The sequence below is a fragment of the Giraffa tippelskirchi genome, chromosome 5 (assembly GCF_054371585.1).
Source record: "Giraffa tippelskirchi isolate mGirTip1 chromosome 5, T2T-mGirTip1v1.2.pri, whole genome shotgun sequence".
In the NCBI taxonomy this organism is placed as follows: Eukaryota; Metazoa; Chordata; class Mammalia; order Artiodactyla; family Giraffidae; genus Giraffa; species Giraffa tippelskirchi.
In genome coordinates, this window is record NC_137279.1 from 59270627 (window position 1) to 59292374 (window position 21748).

Genomic DNA, 21748 nt, shown 5'->3' on the forward strand with positions numbered 1-21748 from the left:
AGGTACAAGGTCAGGCAAGCAGACTTCTTCTATGAGTAGTGGCAAAATTCTGTGAGCATCCTGATGTAACTTTGGCTAAGTTATTTAGCACAGTCCTGCAAATGGCATCCTCCTTTTCTTGTCATTATTGAGGCAAATTTCATGGGCCCTGCATTGGATGTGATGATCTATGAAACCCAAAGAAAGTGATGATCTGAAGCCATCATTTGCCCTAAGGACTGTATACTCACTGAAGAAGGTCTTGTGTTGTACAACGTGTTTAAGCAAGCTCTTGGTCTAAGCCATAGTCCAGTCAAACCTTAACTGTGTCTGTAAGTAGTGTTTTCCTACCTGGGCAGTTTGACCCCCCAAAAAGAGAAAGTCTGATAAGTCTTATGCCTGAAAGAACCAAAAAGGATGAGGAATTGGTGGTGTCAGCCCATCATTGATTTAATATATGATTTGGGAAGTCTGCATCTGGTGGCTCAGATGGTTAACAGTTCTGCCTGCAATGCAAGAGACCTGGGTTTGATCCCTGGGTTGGTAAGATCCCCTGGAGAAAGGCATGGCAACTCACTCCAGTATTCTTGCCTGGGAATTCCATGGACAGAAGAACCTGGTAGACTAGTCCATAGGGTTGCTCAGAGTTGGACATAACTGAAGCGACTTACCATGACTTAGGACATCATATCACATCACCACACCTAGTTTTCTTCTGAAAATCAGTGTTCAGCTTCCACTGTACTGACTCAAGTGAACATGTTCTCACAATGGCAAAATGCAACTCACCATAGCAAAACCTCAGTGGGAGTATGTTGTATACTTTGGTCACAGTTTTACAATTTAATTTAGGAGTTTATCTCTCTGCCAGTGAGATTATGGGACAGAACTACAGGTACAGGCAGAAAACGGTGATGAGAGAATCTGATATTTGAAATGGATGCGTTTCCCAAAAGAAGAGCATAAAACTTTCTGGATCAAATTCAGATAGAAAGCTGGCAGGTGTAATTACATCTTGAACTGAGCTGTAATCCTCACCACTTACAAAAACGATAAACCACATTTGTTTTGAACAATGGCATTTGCTTAGCATTTCTTATATAATATTTCCTTAACACTTTGATTAAGAATCGAGAGTTATAAAAATGATGCTCTTTTTGTGTGGGGAGGCAAAAGGAAATGTATTTGGAGCAGGGACAAAATAGTTCATTCTGCAGGGGGAAGTCTGTATACTGTGAGGAAAAAGAAAATGTGCCTTGTTTTCTGGAAAGAGAAATTTATATATGTATTTTTTAAAAACAACTTTTTAGGTTTACAACGTACGCATATAAAATCTTTGTACATAACAGCGTGGGTTTTACACCAAGTCAAGAAGTGACAGTGAAAACATTAGCTGGGCTTCCAGAGAGAGGAGCCAATGTCACTGCGGTTGTTCTTAACCACACGGCCATAGACGTGAGATGGGTGAAACCAAGTAAGTCAGCTTTGTGCTTCTTTATTTCCCCTTCCTATATTTGTACCAAAATGAATTTTAAAAGAACATATTTTTAAAATGACAGTAATAAAAAGCCAAGTTCCCTGTGCTTTTCTTTTTCAAAGGAAGTTCTCTCTCCTCCTTTCCATTCTCAGAACTTCTCTTCCTTCTTCCATTCCTTTTGGATGGGGAATGTAGTTTCTGTCCCACCAATTTTGATAAAAGTGGCCATGTATTCATTTTTTATTAGCAATTACCACTTTTCTTGTTTTTATTGGAATATAGTTTATTTATGACGTTGTGCTAGTTTCAGGAGTACAATAAAGCAATTCAGTTACTGTGGTTGTTTAGTCACCCCTCCATGTCCGACTCTTTGCGACCCCGTGGACTGCAGCACACCATGTCTCCCTGTCCCTCACCACCTCCCGAAGTTTGCCAAAGTTCATGTCCATTGTATCAGTGATACCATCCAGCCATCTCATCCTCTGATTCCCTCTTCCCCTTTTGCCCTCAATCTTTCCCAGCATCAGGGACTTTTCCAATGAGTTGGCTGTTCGCATCAGATGACCAAAACACTGGAGCTTCAGCAACACTCTTTCCAACGAGTTTTCACAGTTGATTTCCCTTAAGATTGACTGGTTTGAGCTCCTTGCTGTCCAAGGGACTTTCAGGAGTCTTCTCCAGCACCACAGTTCAAAGCATCAATTCTTTGGCACTCTGCCTTCTTTACGGTATAGCTCTCACAACCACACATGACTGCTGGAAAAACCATCGTCTTGACTATATGGACCTTTGTGGGGAAAGTAGTGTCTCTGCTTTTCAACACACTATCTAGGTTTGTCATAGCTTTCCTGCAAAGAAGCAATCATCTCCTGATTTCATGGCTGCAGTTACCATCCACAGTGATTTTAGAGCCCATGAAGAGGAAATCCATCACTACTTCTACCTTTTCCCCTTCTATTTGCCATGAAGTATTGGGACTGGATGCTATGATCTTAGTTTTTTTAATATTTAGTTTTAAGCCAGCTCTTTCACTCTCTTTCTTCACCCTCATCAAGAGCCTCTATAGTTCCTCTTCACTTTCAGCCATTAGAGAGGTATCATCCTCGTATCTGAAGTTAATGCTTCTCCCACCTATCTTAATTTCAGTTTGTAACCCATCTAGCCCTGTATTTCTTAGCGTATAGGTTAAACAGTGACACAGGTTTCTCAGGAGACAGGTAAGACAGTCTGGTATTCCCATCTCTTTAAGAGCTTTCCACAATGTTATGATCTACACAGTCAAAGACTCTCATATAGTCGTTGAGATAGGTGTTTTTCTGGAATTCCCTAGCTTTCCCTTGGAGAAGGCAATGGCACCCCACTCCAGTACTCTTGCCTGGAAAATCCCATGGATGGAGGAGCCTGGTAGGCTGCAGTCCATGGGGTCGCTAGGAGTCGGACACGACTGAGCGACTTCCCTTTCACTTTTCACTTTCATGCATTGGAGAAGGAAATGGCAACCCACTCCATTACTCTTGCCTGGAGAATCCCAGGGATGGGGGAGCCTGGTGGGCTGTCGTCTATGGGGTCACACAGAGTCGGACACGACTGAAGCGACTTAGCAGCAGCAGCCTTCCCTATGTTCCAGTGAATGTTGGCAATTCGATCTCTGCTTCCTCTTCCTTTTCTAAACCCAGCTTGGACATCTGGAAGTTCTTGGTTCACATAATGCTGAAGTCTAGCACGCAAGATTTTAGCATGACCTTACTAGCATGGGAGATGAGTGCAATTGTCCGGTGGTTAGCACATTCTTTAGTGCTACCTTTCTTGGGAACTGGGATGAGGATTGACCTTTTCCAGTCCTGTGGTCACTGCTGGGTCTTCCAGATTTGCTGACACAGTGAATGCCAAACCTTGATGGCATCATCCTTTAGGGTTTTGAATAGTTCTACTGGAAGTCCATCACATCCACTAGCTTTAATTAACAGCAGTGCTTCCTAAGGCACACTTGACTTCACTCTCCAGAATGTCTGGCTCTGGGTGACTGGCTACACCATCATAGTAATCTGGTTCATTAAGATCTTTTTTGTAGAGTTCTTCTGTATATTCTTTCCATCTCTTCTTGATCTCTTCAGTATCTACTAGGTCTCTACTGTTTCTGTCCTTTATTGTGCCCATCTTTGGGTAAAATATTACCTTGATATCTCCAATTTTCCTGAAGAGATTCCTAGTCTTTCCCCTTCTGTTGTTTTCTTCTAGTTTTATGCACTGTTCATTGAAGAAGGCCTTCTTGTCTCTCTGTGCAGTTTTTTTGGAACTCTGTGTTTAGTTGGATATACCTTTCCCTTTTTCCCTTGTTTTTCACTTCTCTTCTTTCTTTAGCCATTTGTAAAGCCTCCTCAGATAACCACTTTGCCTTCTTACTTTTCTTTTTCTTTGGGGTGGTTTTGTTCACTGCCTCCTGTACAGTATTATGGACCTCCGTTCATAGTTCTTCAGGCACACTGTTTATTAGATCTAATTCCTTGAATCTACTTGTTACCTCCACTGCATATTCATATGGGATTTGATTTAACTCATACCTAGTGATTTCCCCCGCTTTCTTTAGTTTAAGCCTGAATTTTTCTATGAGAGGCTAATGATCTGAGCCGTAGTCAGCTCCAGGTCTTTTTGTTGACTGTATACAGCTTATTCATCTTCAGCTACAAAGAATGTAATCAGTTTGATTTTGGTATTAACCATTTGGTGATGTCCACGTGTAAAGTCATCTCTTGTGTTGTTGAAAAGGGTATTTGCTATGACCAATGCATTCTCTTGGCAGAATTCAGTTAACCTTTGCCCTGCTTCAGTTTGTTCTCCAAGACCAAACCTGCCTGTTACTCCAGTTATCTTTTGACTTCCTTCTGTTACATTCCAATCCCCAGTGATGACTAGAACATCTCTTTTATTTTTGGTGTTAGTTCTAGGAGGTCTTCTAGGTCTTCATAGAACTGATCAACTTCAGCTTCTTCAGCATCTGCGGTAGGGGCATAGACTTGAATTACTGTGATGTGGGATGGGTTGCCTTGGAAACAAACCAAGATCATTCTGCCATTTTTGAGACTGCAACCAAGTACTGCATTTTGAACTCTGTTGTTGACTATGAGGGCTACTCCATTTCTTCTATGGATTCTTGCCTTCAGTAGTAAATATAATGCTTATCTGGATTAAATTTGCCCACTCCTGTCCATTTTATTTCACTGATTCCTAAGATGTCGATGTTTATCCTTACTATCTCCCGCTTGACCACTTCCAATTTACCTTGATTCATGGACCTAACATTCCAGGTTCCTATGCAATACTGTTCTTTGCAGCATCAGATTTTACTTTCATCACCAGACACATCCACAACTGAGCATCATTTCTGCTTTGGCCTAACTGCTTCATTCTTTCTGGGGCTATTAGTAGTTCTCCTCCACTCTTCTGCAGTAGCATATTGGACATCTTCAGACCTGTGGACTCATCTTTCAATGTCATATCTTTTTGTCCTTTTATACAGTTCATTAGGTTCTCACGGCAAGTATACTGGGGTGGCTTGCTGTTCCCTCCTCCAGTGCAGCAGATCATATTTTGTCAAAACTCTTTGCTTTGACCTGTAAGTCTTGGGTGGCCCTACATGGCATGGCTTTTAGCTTCACTGAGTTATGCAAGCCCCTTCACCATGACAGGGCAGTGACCTGTGAAGGGGATAGTTGATTTACGATGTTGTGCTAGTTTCAGGTGTACTGTAAAGTGATTCAGTTATACATATATATAAATATATTCTTTTTTTATATTCTCTTCCATTATATGTTATCATAAGATATTGAGTATAGTTCCCTGTGCTACACTTTGTTGTTTATCTGTTTTATATATAGTAATATCTATATTTTAATCCCGGACTCCTAATTCATCCCTCTCCCGACCTCCCCTTTGGTAACCATTAGGTTATTTTCTACATATGAGAGTCTGTTTTGTAGATAAGTTCACTTTTATCTTTTTTTAAGATTCCACATGTAAGCAATATTATATGATATTTGTATTTCTCTGTCTGACTTATGCACTTAGTGTGGTATTCTCTAGGTCTGTCCATGTCACTGCAAATGGCATACTTTTATCCTATTTAAGGACTGAAAAATATTACATTTTATATATGTAACACATCTTCTTTATCCATTCCTCTCTCAATGGACATTTAGGTTGTGTCCTTGTCTTGGCTGTTATAAACAGCGCTGCTATGAACAGAGGGGAGGAGTGCATGTATGTTTTTGAATTATGTTTTTCTCTGGACATATGCCCAGAAGTGGGATTGTAGGGTCATATTATAGCTCTATTTTTAGTTTTATAAGGAATCTCCATACTTTTCTCTACAGTGGCTGTACCAGTTTACATTACCAACAACAGTGTGGGAAGGTTCCCTTTTCTCCCCACCCTCTCTAGCATGTAATATTTGTAGACTTTTTGAAGATGCCATTCTGACCAGTGTGAGGTGGTACCTCATTGTAGTCTTGATTTACATTTCTCTAATAATTAGTAATGTTGAGCATTGTTTTATGTGCTTTTTGGCCATCTGTACATCTTCTTTGGAGAAATGTCTTTTTAGATCTTCTACCCATTTTTTGATTGGACTACTTGTGTTTTTTTTTTTTTAATATTAAGCAATATGAGCTGTTTATGTATTTTGGAGATTAATCCCTTTTCAGTTGCATTGTTTGCAAATATTTTCTCTAATTCTGCAAGTCTTTTTGATACAGTATAATATTGTGACCTTTCCTACAAGAGAGATCTGCCCCCAATCTCATAACTCATCATTAATTAGCAAGATCCATTTACTAGAATTGCGATAATATGATGGATCTTTCCAAGTGAATCCTCATCAGTACTGGTGATAGCCAGAGTTCCAGCTTGACACAGGCAGCAAAACCTGGCCACCATCACAGGAACTCACCCTTGGCCCATTCAGAACATGTATTTACAGGGAGTTAGAAGAGCTCACATATGGATCTAGTCTGCTCCTGCATCTTTAGAAACCACATAATTGAAATTTCAGATCTGGTTGGTCAGTGGAGTAGCATTTACCAGCTGATCTATTAATCTTTAGTGATCCATGTTTGGATGGCATCACTGACTCAATGGACATGAGTTTGAGTGAACTCCAGAAGATAGTGAAGGACAGGGAAGCCTGGTGTACTGCAGTTCATGGGGTCACAAAGAGTCAGACACAACTTAGCAACTGAACAACAAATGTCACAATCAGAAAAAAACAAGACTGAATCTATCATGGCACTATATATTTTAATCCTTCTTAGAAGTATCAATTTAGATCTGGCAAATAATTAATCAGAACTTGCTAGGATAGTACCAAATATTAAGAAATATCTGACTTGGAAATCCCTATTAAAATATTTGTTTTATGAAAGTAAACTGTATCTACTAGGATAATCATCTGCTAGTATATAAAAAGACGAAAAATGACTCCTGGTTGGGCAGTTGTAACCTTCTGATTTTTGTTTTGTTATAGCCTAAGAGAAATGCTTCCTATTTTATTTAGAACACCTTGAGTGAATTTGCCCCTGTTATATCAGTTATGGATTAAAACCAGTGTTAGGTGACATTAATTGTAAATTAAAATTAACATTGGTTATGTTGATCTACATTGCTACTAAACAAGCCATTTTTATAAAAAACTATTTACTAGGGTTTTATAAGGTTGCAGATTTCTAATGACCTGTGTCACCTCTGTTGGGATCTCTTCTGCCATTTACATGGAAGAATATAAGTTAATTGATGCTTGTGATTACCTCCTGAGTCACTTCTAGGAAAAGATACAAAAGTTTTTATATGGAGATGGATTTTTATGTATAATATATTTTCACTCATCTCCTTTCTATTTCACCCTCGACACCTGATTCATCTTAAAAGCCTACTCGGAAACGTGGATGCCCTCCCCGCATCTGACATTTGAATACTTCTGTTGAGATCCTGTGACTGAATTTTCACCAATATAGTTCCTTTGTGTTATAATTGCATGCCTGAAGTAAGCATGCTTATAAAAACTGACAAACCTAATAGATCTGAAGCAGCTCACTGAAGTTTCATTACCTTGGTAATCTGAACCTCTGACCTTCGGGATGTAGGTAATGCAATCTGCTGTTATTTCCATTCATACCTTGGAAATTTTTCAGATAACTATTTGTGAGTACAAAGGTTAACTCTCAGAAGAGGGTCAGCTCTGTGAAATCGTGTTGCATTATCATTTTCTTTCTTCTTGCAACCTGCTATCCTAAGTAAATTAACAAGTCTCTGGGCTGTGAAAGGGCCACCTCTTTTTTGCAATTTTAATTTCAATTGTTTTCTTGATTTGTGGGATAAAATGGCACCTTGTCTAACATGCTAAAAGGAACAAAACTATAAGTTGAAAGTCATGAATAAACTTACATTTATTTAATAAAAACCATAAAATGCATTTTTAAAGTATGTTTTTTCTTAATTATGACCCTCCACATGGACACACCATTTTCCAAGTAAAATATCTCTGGTAAATTTTTACCAATCACAGATTAATGGGGATAAGTTATTAAAGTTTTAAAAGTGCCCACTTTAAACGTTTATATCACTATGTGAGGTTATGTGAGGAAAATGCATCCTGCATCTGTTTAGTTAATTTTTTAGGGCAAATATTACAAACTCGTAGCACATGGGCCATATTTACTTCCCCACCCTCCACACATTGTCTTGCTGGCAGTATTTGAGAAAAAAAAAAATATTTTGCTAACATTTAGCAATTAGAAGCTTTCACATAAAGATGATAATTTTGAAATTGATTTGAAAAACCCAGTAACTGATTGAAACTCTTCCCACATTGCTGAAGGGAGAATATCCCCTGACACTGGCTTCCCCTTTCCACAGGCTTCAGCCCCCATCTCCCTTGTCCCTAGAGAAAGATGTGGCTCTTGTCCCTACTTTCTATCTAAAAGAAAATAGTTCAACCTAAATGAAATACGATGAAAATAAATGATTTCAATAGAGAAAATTCACATTTTTATAGGAAGAGATACAAAACATCACTTAAGTTATTCATACAGCCCTCAGGAGTTAGAAACTGGAACTTGATAACTTACCCCAAATTACAGTTAGTCAGTAGCACTTCTCCAACTTAAGCATCCCATTTTCAGCTATTTCTCCTACATGTGACCTTAATGGTTATTAGCACTTTGTCAAGAGTGATTTAGTGAGATCCTTCCCATTTTGACTGCTCACTCTAAAATAAATGGTGAAAAATGCCCACAAGGGAAAAGGGTAGTAAGGCAGCACCTCTTCTGAGGTCTCCTCACTAATGAGGTCATTGACGGGCAGAAAAGAGCAAGAAAATACTGGAGGTGGTGAGAGAGGAAGGTATTGAAATAAGAGGAAATGAAAAAAATCATCCAAACACTGTCCACTTGTCCATCTGTCAAGAGCTCCCCTCAACCTTCAGACATTCACACTGTGTTTCATATTGGGTTGGCCAAGAAGTTTGTTCAGATTTTTCCATAAGATGTGACAGACAAACCCAAATGAATATTTTGACCAACCCAGTATAATCCTTTTTGTCCATCTCTCCTCTTTCTCTTTTCCTTCCTTCTTTCCTTTTTCTCTTTTACTTTCCTCCCTCTCTTTCCTTTTCTTCTTCCTTCTATGAACATTTATCCTTGACTTTTTTGTCCCGAGCACTGGGAATGCAGAGATCAATGACATAATTCCTGCCTTACATTATCTCACTGAACTCTGGAAGATTCGTAAAGTTGAAGGCATCACTATTTAAAAAGTTTAAATCCACACGAAAACCATCTACCTCATCTTGATCTCTTAATCAGAAATCACCAGATTTTGTAGCTAGAAGTTTGACTTTGAACTTATCCTTTTCGGAGGGTAATACATACAAATCATCCCGAACTTCACCTCTTTTAAAAGCACCCATCATCATTGGCTCACCTTGTCCCTCTGCTTCCCTCTGCTTCCTTCCCACTGGTCCAGATACCAAAACAAAGAGACTGGATTTGTCTGTCCATGGGCTTCCCTCTTATTCATGTATGTACCTGCTGTAACCTGACCTGCTTCCCTTACATATTACTGATGTGGTCATCTAGAAGTCCATCTCAATAATGACTCACTCCAAAGTTCTCTTGTCAGTGCCATCCTAGTCTGTTTCTCTGTGTTAGTGGGTCCATAAATGACCCCTCCTAATGCAAATGCTCCCTCCTGTATCACCAACTATTCTTGTCCTCATCCCCTAGATAAAGACTTTCTCAACATCTTCATGAGCATTTTTTACTCTCTAACTCTCTTGTTGGTGACTACATCTATTCCACTGTTGTAAATTCTCCTAACTAGAAAAATGGCAAAATTCTATGAAGCCATGGAGGAATGATTTTTACAATCAGGTTTTGGGATCAGGAAAACTTAAGCTTGAGTCTCAGTTGCACTATTTTCTAGCACTATGACCTAAAACAAATCACTTAACGTCACTATATCCTAGTTTCCTAATTCAGAATAGGGAGGTCATAACAACTGCCTTAAAATATTGTGACAAAAATGAAATAATATATGTTCAGCAGTTAGTAATCATTTAGTATTGGTATAAAGTATTATTCTATCTCTCAAATGTTCACAGTGATTTCAGCAGCAGTTTTATTTAAAAAAAAAAAAGGAAGCCATCTCTTTTGTTTCTGTATTTTTGAGGGGAGGTCTTTTTGGGTTTTTGTTTTGTTTATGCTAATCATTTACAGTCCTTTATTCAAAACAAACAACTTGTGTGTGTGTGTGTGTGCACGTGCATGTGTATAAACATGTTTTTATTTCTCTGGGATAAATGCCCAAATATTCAGTTGCTGGACTGAATGGTAAGTCTAGGGTAGTTTTGTTAACATTCTGTCAAACTGTTTCCCAGAGTGGCTGTACTGCTGTACACTCCTACAACAATGAATGAGTGACCAGTTTCTCTGCTTCCTGTCAATCATCTGTGTTACTGCTATTTTTAGAGACTATATTTACCAGCCTCCTTTGCAGTTAGTTGCTTCCATGTGACTGTTTGTGCCAATAGAATGTGCAAAGAAATGATGTGTGTCTTTTGGGGTCATAACTACAAAACACTAAGGACGTGCCTATGTGTTCTGTCTTCTTCTTCTCTCTGGACTAGACCATAGACACAGCAGTGTTCTCTGTTTAAACTCTGCAGACATGGCCAACACCCTTAGAGATCCAAAGCCACATAAGAGAAAGAACCTGGGTTCTTGAATGACCACATGAAGCACAATTTGATTCATCTGCTTTAAGGCTGTTGTGTGAGATATAAATTAATATTTATTTCATTTAAATCACTTTATTTAAGGGCTCCTTGGTTACAGGAGCTTAGGTAACTAACTCTGTCCCTGTTTACCCTTATCAGTTCGCTTCACACGCAGGAATGTGCTGTCCTTTTTCCATTGCCAAATATAGAATGATGAATAATTAACACATTTCATATACATTTCCTTTAAATGCAATATTCCCTGGCAGATTATTGAAAGGAGCTGGAACACAATGAGAGACTGAAGTACCTGGGGGCAGGGAGCGTTGCAAATACAGGCATTTGTTTTAGTTGCATAAACTAGATAGAAGGCATCTAGGTATCTTGCTGGGAAAGAGAAAGAGCCTGACTTGGATGTACCTCTGGAGAATTTTCCCACTTCTTCATGTGAGCACTTTTACCCTCAGCCAGAGTAAAAAATTTTCTCAGGAAGTGATAATATCAAGTTTTCCAAGAAGCACTTAGTTGATGACACAGAACTCTGCACCACAGGACTTGAGACTCTGGACTCTAAGAATCTATGAGCAAGATAAACACTTCTATTATAAAATAACCTTAGTAAGGTCCTTCCAGATTTTTACACTGAGGCCAAGTTACCTCCCATTGAGCCTGCTGATGAGAAATGACTGGGGAATTCAATCCTAGGCAAAACTGGAGATCCTTTGAGTGGAGTGGTTTACTCTATTGCTGGAGACTAGGGCCACAAACTTTTTTGTAAAGTGCGAGACAGTAAACACTTCAGGTTTTGCAGGCAATATACATTCTCTGTCACAACTACTCAACTTTGTCATTGTAGCATGAAAACAGCAATATACAACTCTTCAACAAGTATGCCTGTGTTCTAATAAAAAATTATTGTGAACAGTGAGATTTCACTTTCACATAATTTTCACATGTCATGAAAAACTACTATTCTTTTGATTATTTTCCCCAACAATTTAAAAGTATAAAACCCATTCTTAGTTCACAGGTTATATACAAAGAAGTGGCAGGCCAGGTTTGGCCAAGAGGACAGACAGATTTTTACTCATGGTAAAATCCTGAGTTTGCTGACCCCTATTCTAGCTGATAAAGATCTAAAGGACATAATTGATATTGATAACAATCTCTAAAAATAATCCAACAGGTCTTCCCAGGTGGTGCAATGGTATGCAAGAGACATGGGTTTAGTTCCTGAGTCAGGAAGATCCCCTAGAATAGGAAATGGCAACCCGCTTCAGTATTCTTGCCTGGGAAGTGCCATGGACAGAGAAGCCTGGAGGTCTACAGTCCATGGGGTCGCAAAGAGTTGGACATGACTGAGCGAATGAGCACATGAGCGCACATACAACACGGAAATAATCTAACAGCATGTACAGAGTATAATTCTTTTGCAAGAGGACTTTCAACCAGCCAGTCTAACAACTGTTTTAAATTATTTGAAAATCCACTACAAAGGAGAGGGGCTTATTCTAGATCTGAGAATTTGCTATGGCTAAGATCACATTTCTGACCTAAACATGGAGAACATCATCAAAAAGTGGCATTTAGTAACAAAGATTGTACCCATGGCTTATGATCTTCTTTTTCCAACTCACTGAGATTGACCTGATGTGCTACAGTAAAGCAATACCTACTCATAAATTTCTGTGGTCTATAAAATATGGGTTACCCAGAACAGGATTAGAATACCTGAGAAATGTTTCCCAGTGTACATATATTTAATGTAATCTCAAAGGAAATCCTCATTCCATCCTGTTGCTTCAAACACAAGTTAGTATTCATAGCTTAACTCCAAATTACATATATAACTCTAGTTCAAACATTCACACTTTAATTTAAAAGTAAACCTGGTGGCCACAAAAAACACTTCAAACTCAAGAAGTCTCCAGTGAAAAAACAGGTTTCAAATCCTCCATCCCATAGGTACGTCTATATTTTCTGTCTTGTTTCCTAGGATTCACACAAGAACAAAAACCAAAATCTGAATTTTATTTAAAACTTCTACTCATCTCTTTCTAGACTCATCCTGGGTCACTTAAGGACCTTGGCTCCTTCCATCCAGGACATCCACATTCCCTTGCGCCTTGAATTCCTTCTCTTGTTGGGAAAATCAGAGACAATCAGAGACGGTCAATTGGTCCTTGATAACTCGGGTCAGAAATGGCACAAACTGGTCACATGATTTCACTCAGATGCAAGGAGCCCAGAAAATACAGTCTCCCTATTTGACAAGAACAGAATCACATGGGTGTTAGTGAACGTTCTGGATCTTCACCACAACTTTTATCTTCTGTAGTGATCTTTCAAGTTTCATTGCTACTGATAGTGGTTAGTGATGTCTTTCTCTACTTTTCTGAGTCTTTTTATTTTATGTTTGATCAAGAATTTTGTGTACTCTTACTTTCCTTGCCCTTCTCACCTGCCACTTTCAATGTTTGGTGTATAAATTACTATATAAACATTTTTACATAATTAGTTTCTCTAGTTTTGATATTTATCATCAATTCTTAAACTTCTCCAATCTTGAGTTCTGGAGCTTGTTTCATCTCTTTGTCTTTTAGATAGCATTATTGGAAAATTTTTATAATTACAGTTAATAAATAAATGAGCTACATGTTCTCTTAGTGCTCATATGGTCAGTCATGTCTGACTCTCTGTGACCCCATGGACTGTAGCCTGCCTGGCTCCTCTGTCCACGGAATTTTCCAGACCAGAATACTAGAGCGAGTTGCCATTTCCTTCACCAGGGGATCTTCCCAACCCAGGGACAACTCAAGTCTCCTGAGTCTCTTGCATTGGTAGTGAAATTCTTTACCACTGCGCCACCTGATTTTTGCTTAAATAAGAACATGTTTTTGCTGTCTTTGCACATTTTCTTAATTTTTACTTATATAAGAAAATCTTTCTGTCATATTTGCACATAAATAATGACTTAGATGTGTATGAAATTCTTGGATCAAAATATTTTACCTCAGAACTTCTTGAAATTTTTCCATTGTCTTCCACATTTAATGTTTCAGAGGATAAGTCTGAAAGTTGCCTGATTCTTTTTCTCCTTTGCAGATTGTCTTTTAGATTTAGTTGATTTTCAAAATGTCATAAGTTTCTGTATGTCTTTGGATATGTTGCCATTATTTTGGCTAATACTGTATATTAATCTATTCAATTTCTAGATATAAAACTTCATTTTGAGTCATGTTTTATGGGATATTTTAGATCCACGATTATTTATCCCATTTATTTTCCAAGTCAATTAGATTTTTTATTCCCTGTTCTCAATATCTATAAATTTTGACTTTCATTGCCTTCTTACTCATTATCCTTTTTATTTTTTCATATTGTGCATTTTTAACTTGGTATTTTTTCTGCTTTCAGTGTACATTTTAATTCTGACAAGCTTTTTTAGGTTTTCTTGCTTTCCTTTCTTCTTTAAGAAGGCCATTTAATATCTCTGTCTTCACATCTGTCTTTTCATAATTACAGGTACCTGTTTCCTAAAGCATCTTTTTCACAAAGGCATGTCCCTTTGGTTATTTTTAAGAACACCATGCAAACGTTTTGTAAAACTTCCACTGATTCACATAGAGGTAGTATATGAAAACCAAATTCTCCTTTTAAGGTTCTAGAAAATGTTTCACTTATGCTATTATATAAAGAAGCCTTGTAACTCATGCTTTTCTCTTTTTAAAAGGAGAACTATATTCAGGTCCAGTTTTTATCAATCCACAGAGAGGGTGGGATTTGCTGGGAAACTTTTCATTCCAGTTATTTCAAATCTAACAGCATTCTGCTCTCAGAGTAGACTCAAGGTCAGCAACCTTGAATTTTGCGCTGGCCTGTAGAACTGAAGATGTATCTTCTTTCTCTAAGATGGTTTGCTGACTTAGAAAGAGCCCACTGACATTTGCAAACTTCGTCTGAACAATGTAAAAGGACATTTCTGTGCATGTACCGCTCCCAGAACTTCTCATAAAATAACTAGGAATATGAAGATCATTTAATCTGTTTAATGTGTTTCTAGTAGTTTTCTAGACTTCCCAAGAACCTTAAAAGGAGCCTCTGCACTGTAATGTCAGTGAAGGGAGAGAGTGGCATGCCGAAGCAGATGTTGGTGAGAAGCAGGGTGGTGCAGAAATCTGGCATTATTTCCTGGAAATGCTACCTATTTCTGGTTAGAAGAGCTTCTATCTCATACAGTAAGATATAACTAGTGGAACCGAATCCCATCTTTTCCTTTCTTCTTTGGGACAACAGATTTTGTTCTATTTCAAGGAGGTGACATATGGCACAAACTAAGAATGAGCATTTAATGGCATTTTATCCACATATTGATATACGATCCTCACTCATTTTGAACTTACTGCGCTAGTCCCAATATTTTCAATATATATACACAAGTTCATTCATTGGAACTTGACAGAAGAGATTTAAGGCACATTTAATAACTGTGATTAAAGACCCATTTATATTTTTAAGTAGTATTTAAAAGTACTTCCTTAATATTATATCTTTAGGACTTGGATTTCCAAACAGCCTGCTCATGTAGCAAACTAAAATACAACATGAATGTCAAATCTAGCACAATTTCTTTTATATCTTTGCTGCCATAAATTAATGAGGAATAGTACTGTAGAGCAGCAGAAAATAATTCTAACGATAGAGGGAACTTTTACTCTCACAGAACCCAGATGCTTTGCTACACTTGAAGAATGTTGTTATTTGGAAAAATATTGAGAGACGTGAATAGCTGATTCCTGAAAATGCATAATAATGACCTCATTATTAAAGGTGCTGACATTTGTGACAGCAGAGAAAAGAAACATCTCGATTCCCAGAGTTTTCCAGAGTAGTTACTAAAGATCACTTACTATAAATTCTTTCAACTATACTGATATACCAGACCTTTCTAACTATTGCTGGATATTAGGTCAAAGTGGTAGTGCATTCAGGAAATAAAACAAAAAATCAAATCAGCATTCAGTTTTTATGTAAGACCCCCCAAGATCTTAATGAACAATGCTTCTTAAAAGAAAGTCATACAATTCCCCAAACCATATTCCTTTCCATGGCCATACCCCAGGATCTCATACACTTGAGACACTGTACTTCAATAACCATAAAGAGAAATGCCACCTTTTCCTCCCCATCCTTGCTTAATTTTGTGGAACAATTTTAACACAAGCTTTTACATACAATTTCAGGAGGTTTCACATACAAAACTCCACCTTGGTAATCCTGATACAAATCAAGGTGATAGATCCTGCTTCAGGTCTTCAAAAGCAATGTTAATGTAAGCAGGGCAGTAATTGCTTCCTAGCTAAAAAAATATGGGTATGGGGTGTTCTATAGCTTCTTTTTAAAGCATCATAGTAGGAAGATTGCAAAAAGCAGAACTTAGTGCAAGAATGGAGAAATTGTGTGGAAAGGGAAAAAGAAAACAATAGACTGGACTTTGAAAGGACTTTGGAAGAGCTTGTCTACATCACAGAGATACATGAACTAGGAGAAAAGAATGAGAACCTTGATCAAAATTCAGATATTATCCTAGGACCCTTAAGAAGAGCATACTACATTACTCTGGTGCATCAACAGTGTGCATAATAGGGCAGCTGTCTAAGCAATCTTCCAGGTATCTATCAGCAGACTTTGTTAGCAATTTAAAAAATCCTCAAGTTTAGCATCTGTGTCAAGACATACCCTCATCTATATTAGCATAGATTTCTTCTCTAGAACCATTACTTATGAACAGAAGGTTTTTTTCCCCCTGTACTGCATATTTTTACTTTACTCTTAATTTCCTTTTTCAAGTATTAATCAAAGTTTTGAAGATTAGTTGAATACTTATAAGTAGCATAATTAAAACATTTAAAGGAAATGTAAAAGTTTATTTTCCTGTGAAGTTAAGATTCTATGCAATTAATTATGAGATACAGATAGAATCAACTTTGTTAAAAAAAATAATAATAGTAAAACCCAGCACCTTTCTAAGGAAAGTTCTGTAAGCATTCCCCTTTTCTCATTCCAGGAATAGCTAATGATAGAGTGTATTCTCTGTCTTTCCCCCCTGGGCCCTTTTATATCGGCTACACTTACAGTGTCCTGTGTTCATTGTTAACAGCTTTTCAAGACCTACAAGGTGATGTTGAGTATTATACACTTTTTTGGAGTTCTGCTACCTCCAATGAGTCTCGAAAAATCCTCCCTGATGTAAACTCTCACGTCATTGGCCACTTAAATCCAAACACAGAGTATCGGATTTTCATCTCTGTTTTCAACGGAGTCGCCAGCATAAACAGTGAAGTGCTGCATGCAACCACTTGCGATGGGGGTGAGTCCAGATTTCAAGGGAAACTCGGCTTCAGAGACGCGAATGAAATTGATTGATTCTCGCTGAGGTTGAGATCAGTCATCCTTCCATTATAAAATTTCCGGTGTTGGAGGAAAGGGGGTTGGAGCTAAAATGCTTAAGTGCTGGCTGTCGTCAAGTGGCAGATCAATAAGCGGTCCCACAGAGGCAGCTGCAAGGCTCCAATCACTGGGTATTAGCCCAGTTTGTTCCTGTTCTTTTCAGTGTGTGCTTAGTTGAGAGCTGAATTCACATCAATACCTGGTGACATTTAGAAACATTTTTTTAAGAATTGCTTTCAGAAGCAGGATGCTTTTCACAATGACAGCCAAGCACAGGGAGGGCCCTCCCTGAGTCCCCAGAAATGGTAGGTGGAAGTTCAGCCACTGAGAAAAATTGCCTGTGACTCATTTCTAAGCCAGTTAGCAAGGGGGAGGAAGCGAGGGAAGCAACTTGTGAATCTGAAATGTGTTTGGAATGGACTTTCTAATCTTTTTGGCTTTATAAAGTCTCATTATAAACATTATAATATCATTACCTCCCAAGCAAGCGTTCCAGGTCATTAGCAGAGCACTTTAAGTGTGGAACCCATTTCCCTTCGTGGTGCCAAAGGTCGACACCTTTTGTTTATAAAATAGAATGGATCACAAGGACAATTTTTCAACTAGTTAGGATGGGCTCTTATGATAAAAATAGGTCTTCGCATAGTTATTTCTGACATGCTTGAATAATTGTGTAATTTAACGCCAAGCAAGATTTTTTTTCCTAATGTTAGATTTCATCATTACCTATGGTAATCAACATTCAAAATCATTTACATAATGACAATATTGCATTATTGCTTCATATTGCTTGAGTTACAAGCTAGTAACATCAAATGATTTTTCACGTTCCACCAGCCGCAATGTATTTGAGTTTTATTTTCTGCTTAGGGAGCAAATTTTCTTTTCTTTTTCCCTGGGAGGTATGGAGTGAAGAGGTGGGAAAAGAGACAAATAATAGATATGTGTTAGTGGTGCAGATGGGTGAATAATTTATCATCATATCCCACTGGTCACATAGTATTGAAGATTAGCACTATGCTGGTGGTATAAAGCATTTTACCACCAATTCTTATGGTTTCTAACTGAGAGTATAATAAGCCAATTTACAGAGGACTACAGACTGTGATAACTTCATCAGAGGAAAGCAGATAAGCAACAAACCCTTTGCTCGACCTAAATACTAATCGGCGTTTAGTTTAACAAGTGCTTTTTCAGAGACAGCTGGAGTTGATTCAGTTTCTTCCTTTAATTCTAGAGCCTCAGGGCATGCTTCCTCCAGAGGTTGTCATCATCAACAGTACAGCTGTGCGTGTCATCTGGACAGCTCCTTCAAACCCAAATGGTGTTGTCACTGAATATTCCGTTTATGTAAATAATCAACTCTACAAGACTGGAATAAATGTGCCTGGATCTTTCATTTTGAGAGAGCTGTCTCCCTTCACTGTCTATGACATCCAGGTTAGAATGTTTTCCAATGGTTAAGCTTATGGGTGTGTTAAATAAAACTTGCTGGGTAATGTCTCTTAGTGGATGCCTTCCATCTTGGTTACAGATTATTTATTTGGTGGGGAGAAAGAGAGAAAAGAGGGAAATTGGTTGCTGTGGGCAAACACAGGAGTCACTGGAGAGGAGATAATAGTAGTATGGAAAGTGATGGTGAGGATGGTGATGGTATTTTCACTGGCAAAATGAAGCAGCTCATGTGTTTGCAATCAGTCTTGCCAAGCAGCTTGCCTTTGTCCTGGTTCTGTTACTGATATCAGAATCAGAGTTAGCCTATGATTAGAGAGACATTCTTTCTACTCCAATTTCACCATTTACTAAATTTAATAGCTTTAGGTAAGTTATATAACCTCTCTTGGTGTCAATTGTCTCTTTTGTAAGAGCAAAGGACTAGATGATTTAAAACATTCTATTAACCTCTAGAATTCTGTAATTCTGGATGCAACAACAACAAAAACAAATGAATATGTAGCAGATAAAAATATTAAAAAATTTTATTCAAGCATGAAAGAAAAATGTCTGTTCATCCTTCAACAAATGTTCAATGACCCTCACCTGTATGAAAACAATTATATTTAAGTTTTCTGCTTTTGGTCCTCTTTGAGGATCTAATGAAGTCAGTGTACACTCTCCTAGAAAAGTGTGTATATATTTATATGACAAAAGTTAACACACAGTTTTGGAGAATGTGTTGACCATTTGAGAGTGAACTCCTAGGTCTCTTTGAGATCTACTGATCTTAAAAGTAGAAAAAATATGAAGGAGACCAAGGCATATAAAACAAGAAACTTATCCTCAAGAAATTGGGAATCTTGTTAGAGCAGGAGAATATAAAAGACAGCAAGGCTAAATGCAAAAATTAATGATAAAAACAATGTTTCAGAAGCTCAAAGTTTATAGAGAAGGGTTGCCATTTAGTAAATTTTTTGAGTAAACTATGCACTTCTGGGGCTTCCCAGGTGGTACTAATGGTAAAGAACTTGGCCGCCAATGCAGGGGACATAAGAAACACAGGTTCATTCCTGGTTTGGGAAGAGTCCCTGGAGAATGGCATGGCAACCCACTCCAGTATTCTTGCCTAGAGAATCTCATGGACAGAGGAGTCTGATGGGCTACAGTCCATAGGATCACAAAGAGTGGGACACCCCTGCATGCACGTATGCTAGTCCGACTCTTTGTGACCCCATGGACTTTACACTCTGTGGAATTCTCCAGGCCAGAGTACTGAAGTGGGTAGCCTATCCCTTCTCCAGAGGATCTTCCCAACCCAGGGATTGAACTGGGGTCTCCCACATTGCAGGTGGATTCTTTACCAACTGAACTATTGGGGAAGCCCAAAATTTATAATAACTTTGTAAATAATTTTCAGAAGATATTAAGCATGAAATTTTTATTTGACCACAGAAAACTTTTCTCTGGTTCTGTTCATTAAGTGAACGTTTCCCTACCCCCTACTCCCCCACATTTGAAAGTGAAACATTTGTAATCATCTAGTTACAACCAATGCATTAACGTCTCCCACTACTAGGCTTGGCGTCCTAAGAAAGTGACATATAAAGATATTTAGTAAAAGAAGAAAGGTACATTGCTTAATTTTTAGTACATTCCATGATTTCCATCTACCCACCTGAGTTTATCTTAGCATGGATCAGTGAACTGCTATTTCTCTTCATGACTCTTAGAGGGAATCTGTATGTAGGTGTAGATCATTGATCACATTATAAAATAAAAATCACATTCAAAATACTTAGAAATGCAGCTTAATGGACAAGTTAACATAGAAGGTTATGAAAGATTTGCTGTATTTTCCTCTTTGCGGCCCTTGTGGAGAAAGCCAGCTGAGTCCTTGAAAGGTAGCATATTCATTTACTTTATCAGGACTCAGAATACATCCAGGGCAGGGGGTGGTGGTGGTTGTGGTGAGATCACTGCATTCTGTGCATGCATATCCAGTGCCAGCCTTCTGACCATGAAGCAGGAGTGGATGTTTAAGCATTCCAGGCATGTTCCACTCTGACAGGCTTCACTCAGATCTGTTTGAGTTGCTAACGGCCTAAGTGAAGAGAAGCGAAAGTCGCTCAGTCGTGTCCAACTCTTTGTGACCCCGTGGATTATACAATCTATGGAACTCTCTAGGCTAGAATACTAGAGTGGGTAGCCTTTCCCTTCTCCAGAGGATCTTCCCAACCCAGGAATTGAACCGGGGTCTCCTGCATTGCAGGCAGATTCTTTACCAACTGAGCTATCAGGGAAGCCCACTAATGGCCTGAAGAGAGTGTATTTTGATCTGATACAAGGAAACAGATGAGGAGACAAAAGACCAAATTAGAATCTAATACTTAAATTTTGTGATTGGTGACTAAGATATTCTTATTCTTAATAACTGTAAGTGTATTTTTGTGACCATCCTCCGAGTCCATAAATACTGTACTTGAAATAGTTATTGCATTACTGGAAATTTGATTTTTATCAAATTTCAAAGATTTTTATTTATGATGTCAAAGATAATTTGTCTCCATTTAAAATATGCACTTAACTGTTAGGCCTAATACTTTAAAACTAAGATTCTCTTTACTAACCCCCTCTATAAAATAGCCATTGATTTTAAGGCAGACATGTAGACGCACCACAACATCTGTTTTTTAATGAATCATTCTGCATAGACCTTTCTAAAGGGACTGCTCATTCAATTTTTTCTTAAATTTTTTCTTTCTCATATTAATATGTAAACCTTTATGTTTGTGTTTCATCTCCATGTTATACAACATAGCTGTAACACCAGAAATATGCCCCAAAGATGGAGACTTGGAATATTACATTAGTAACAAAGTGAAAAAGTATTGACACATTTCTCTAAAATCAGAATAAAAGCTTTCTAGAGAATCATTTGAATAGACCTAACTAGTTTATAACTTAAAGATGTGCTTATTATTTAGATAATAAAACAATTAGGGTACAGTAAAGCCTGAATCAAATAATTTCATATCTTATCAGCTTGATCATATTCCTTGAGTTGTCTGACCCCTCTATTTGCAAACTTCGGAAAACAGAGTTGTGAGGATTCATTAAATTATTTGTGCAAGTACCCATCA

At 38.0% G+C, this 21748-nt stretch overlaps 1 protein-coding gene across 1 annotated transcript in view; it reads left to right on the forward strand.

The window, feature by feature from the left end:
• Positions 1 to 21748, forward strand: part of USH2A (usherin) — a 901466-nt gene that overhangs the window by 617825 nt on the left and 261893 nt on the right. The window contains exons 43-45 of the mRNA XM_081491700.1: positions 1290 to 1453; positions 16882 to 17091; positions 18409 to 18611. Of these exons, the coding sequence (XP_081347826.1) occupies positions 1290 to 1453; positions 16882 to 17091; positions 18409 to 18611 (577 nt within the window). The remainder of the gene's footprint in view (positions 1 to 1289; positions 1454 to 16881; positions 17092 to 18408; positions 18612 to 21748) is intronic.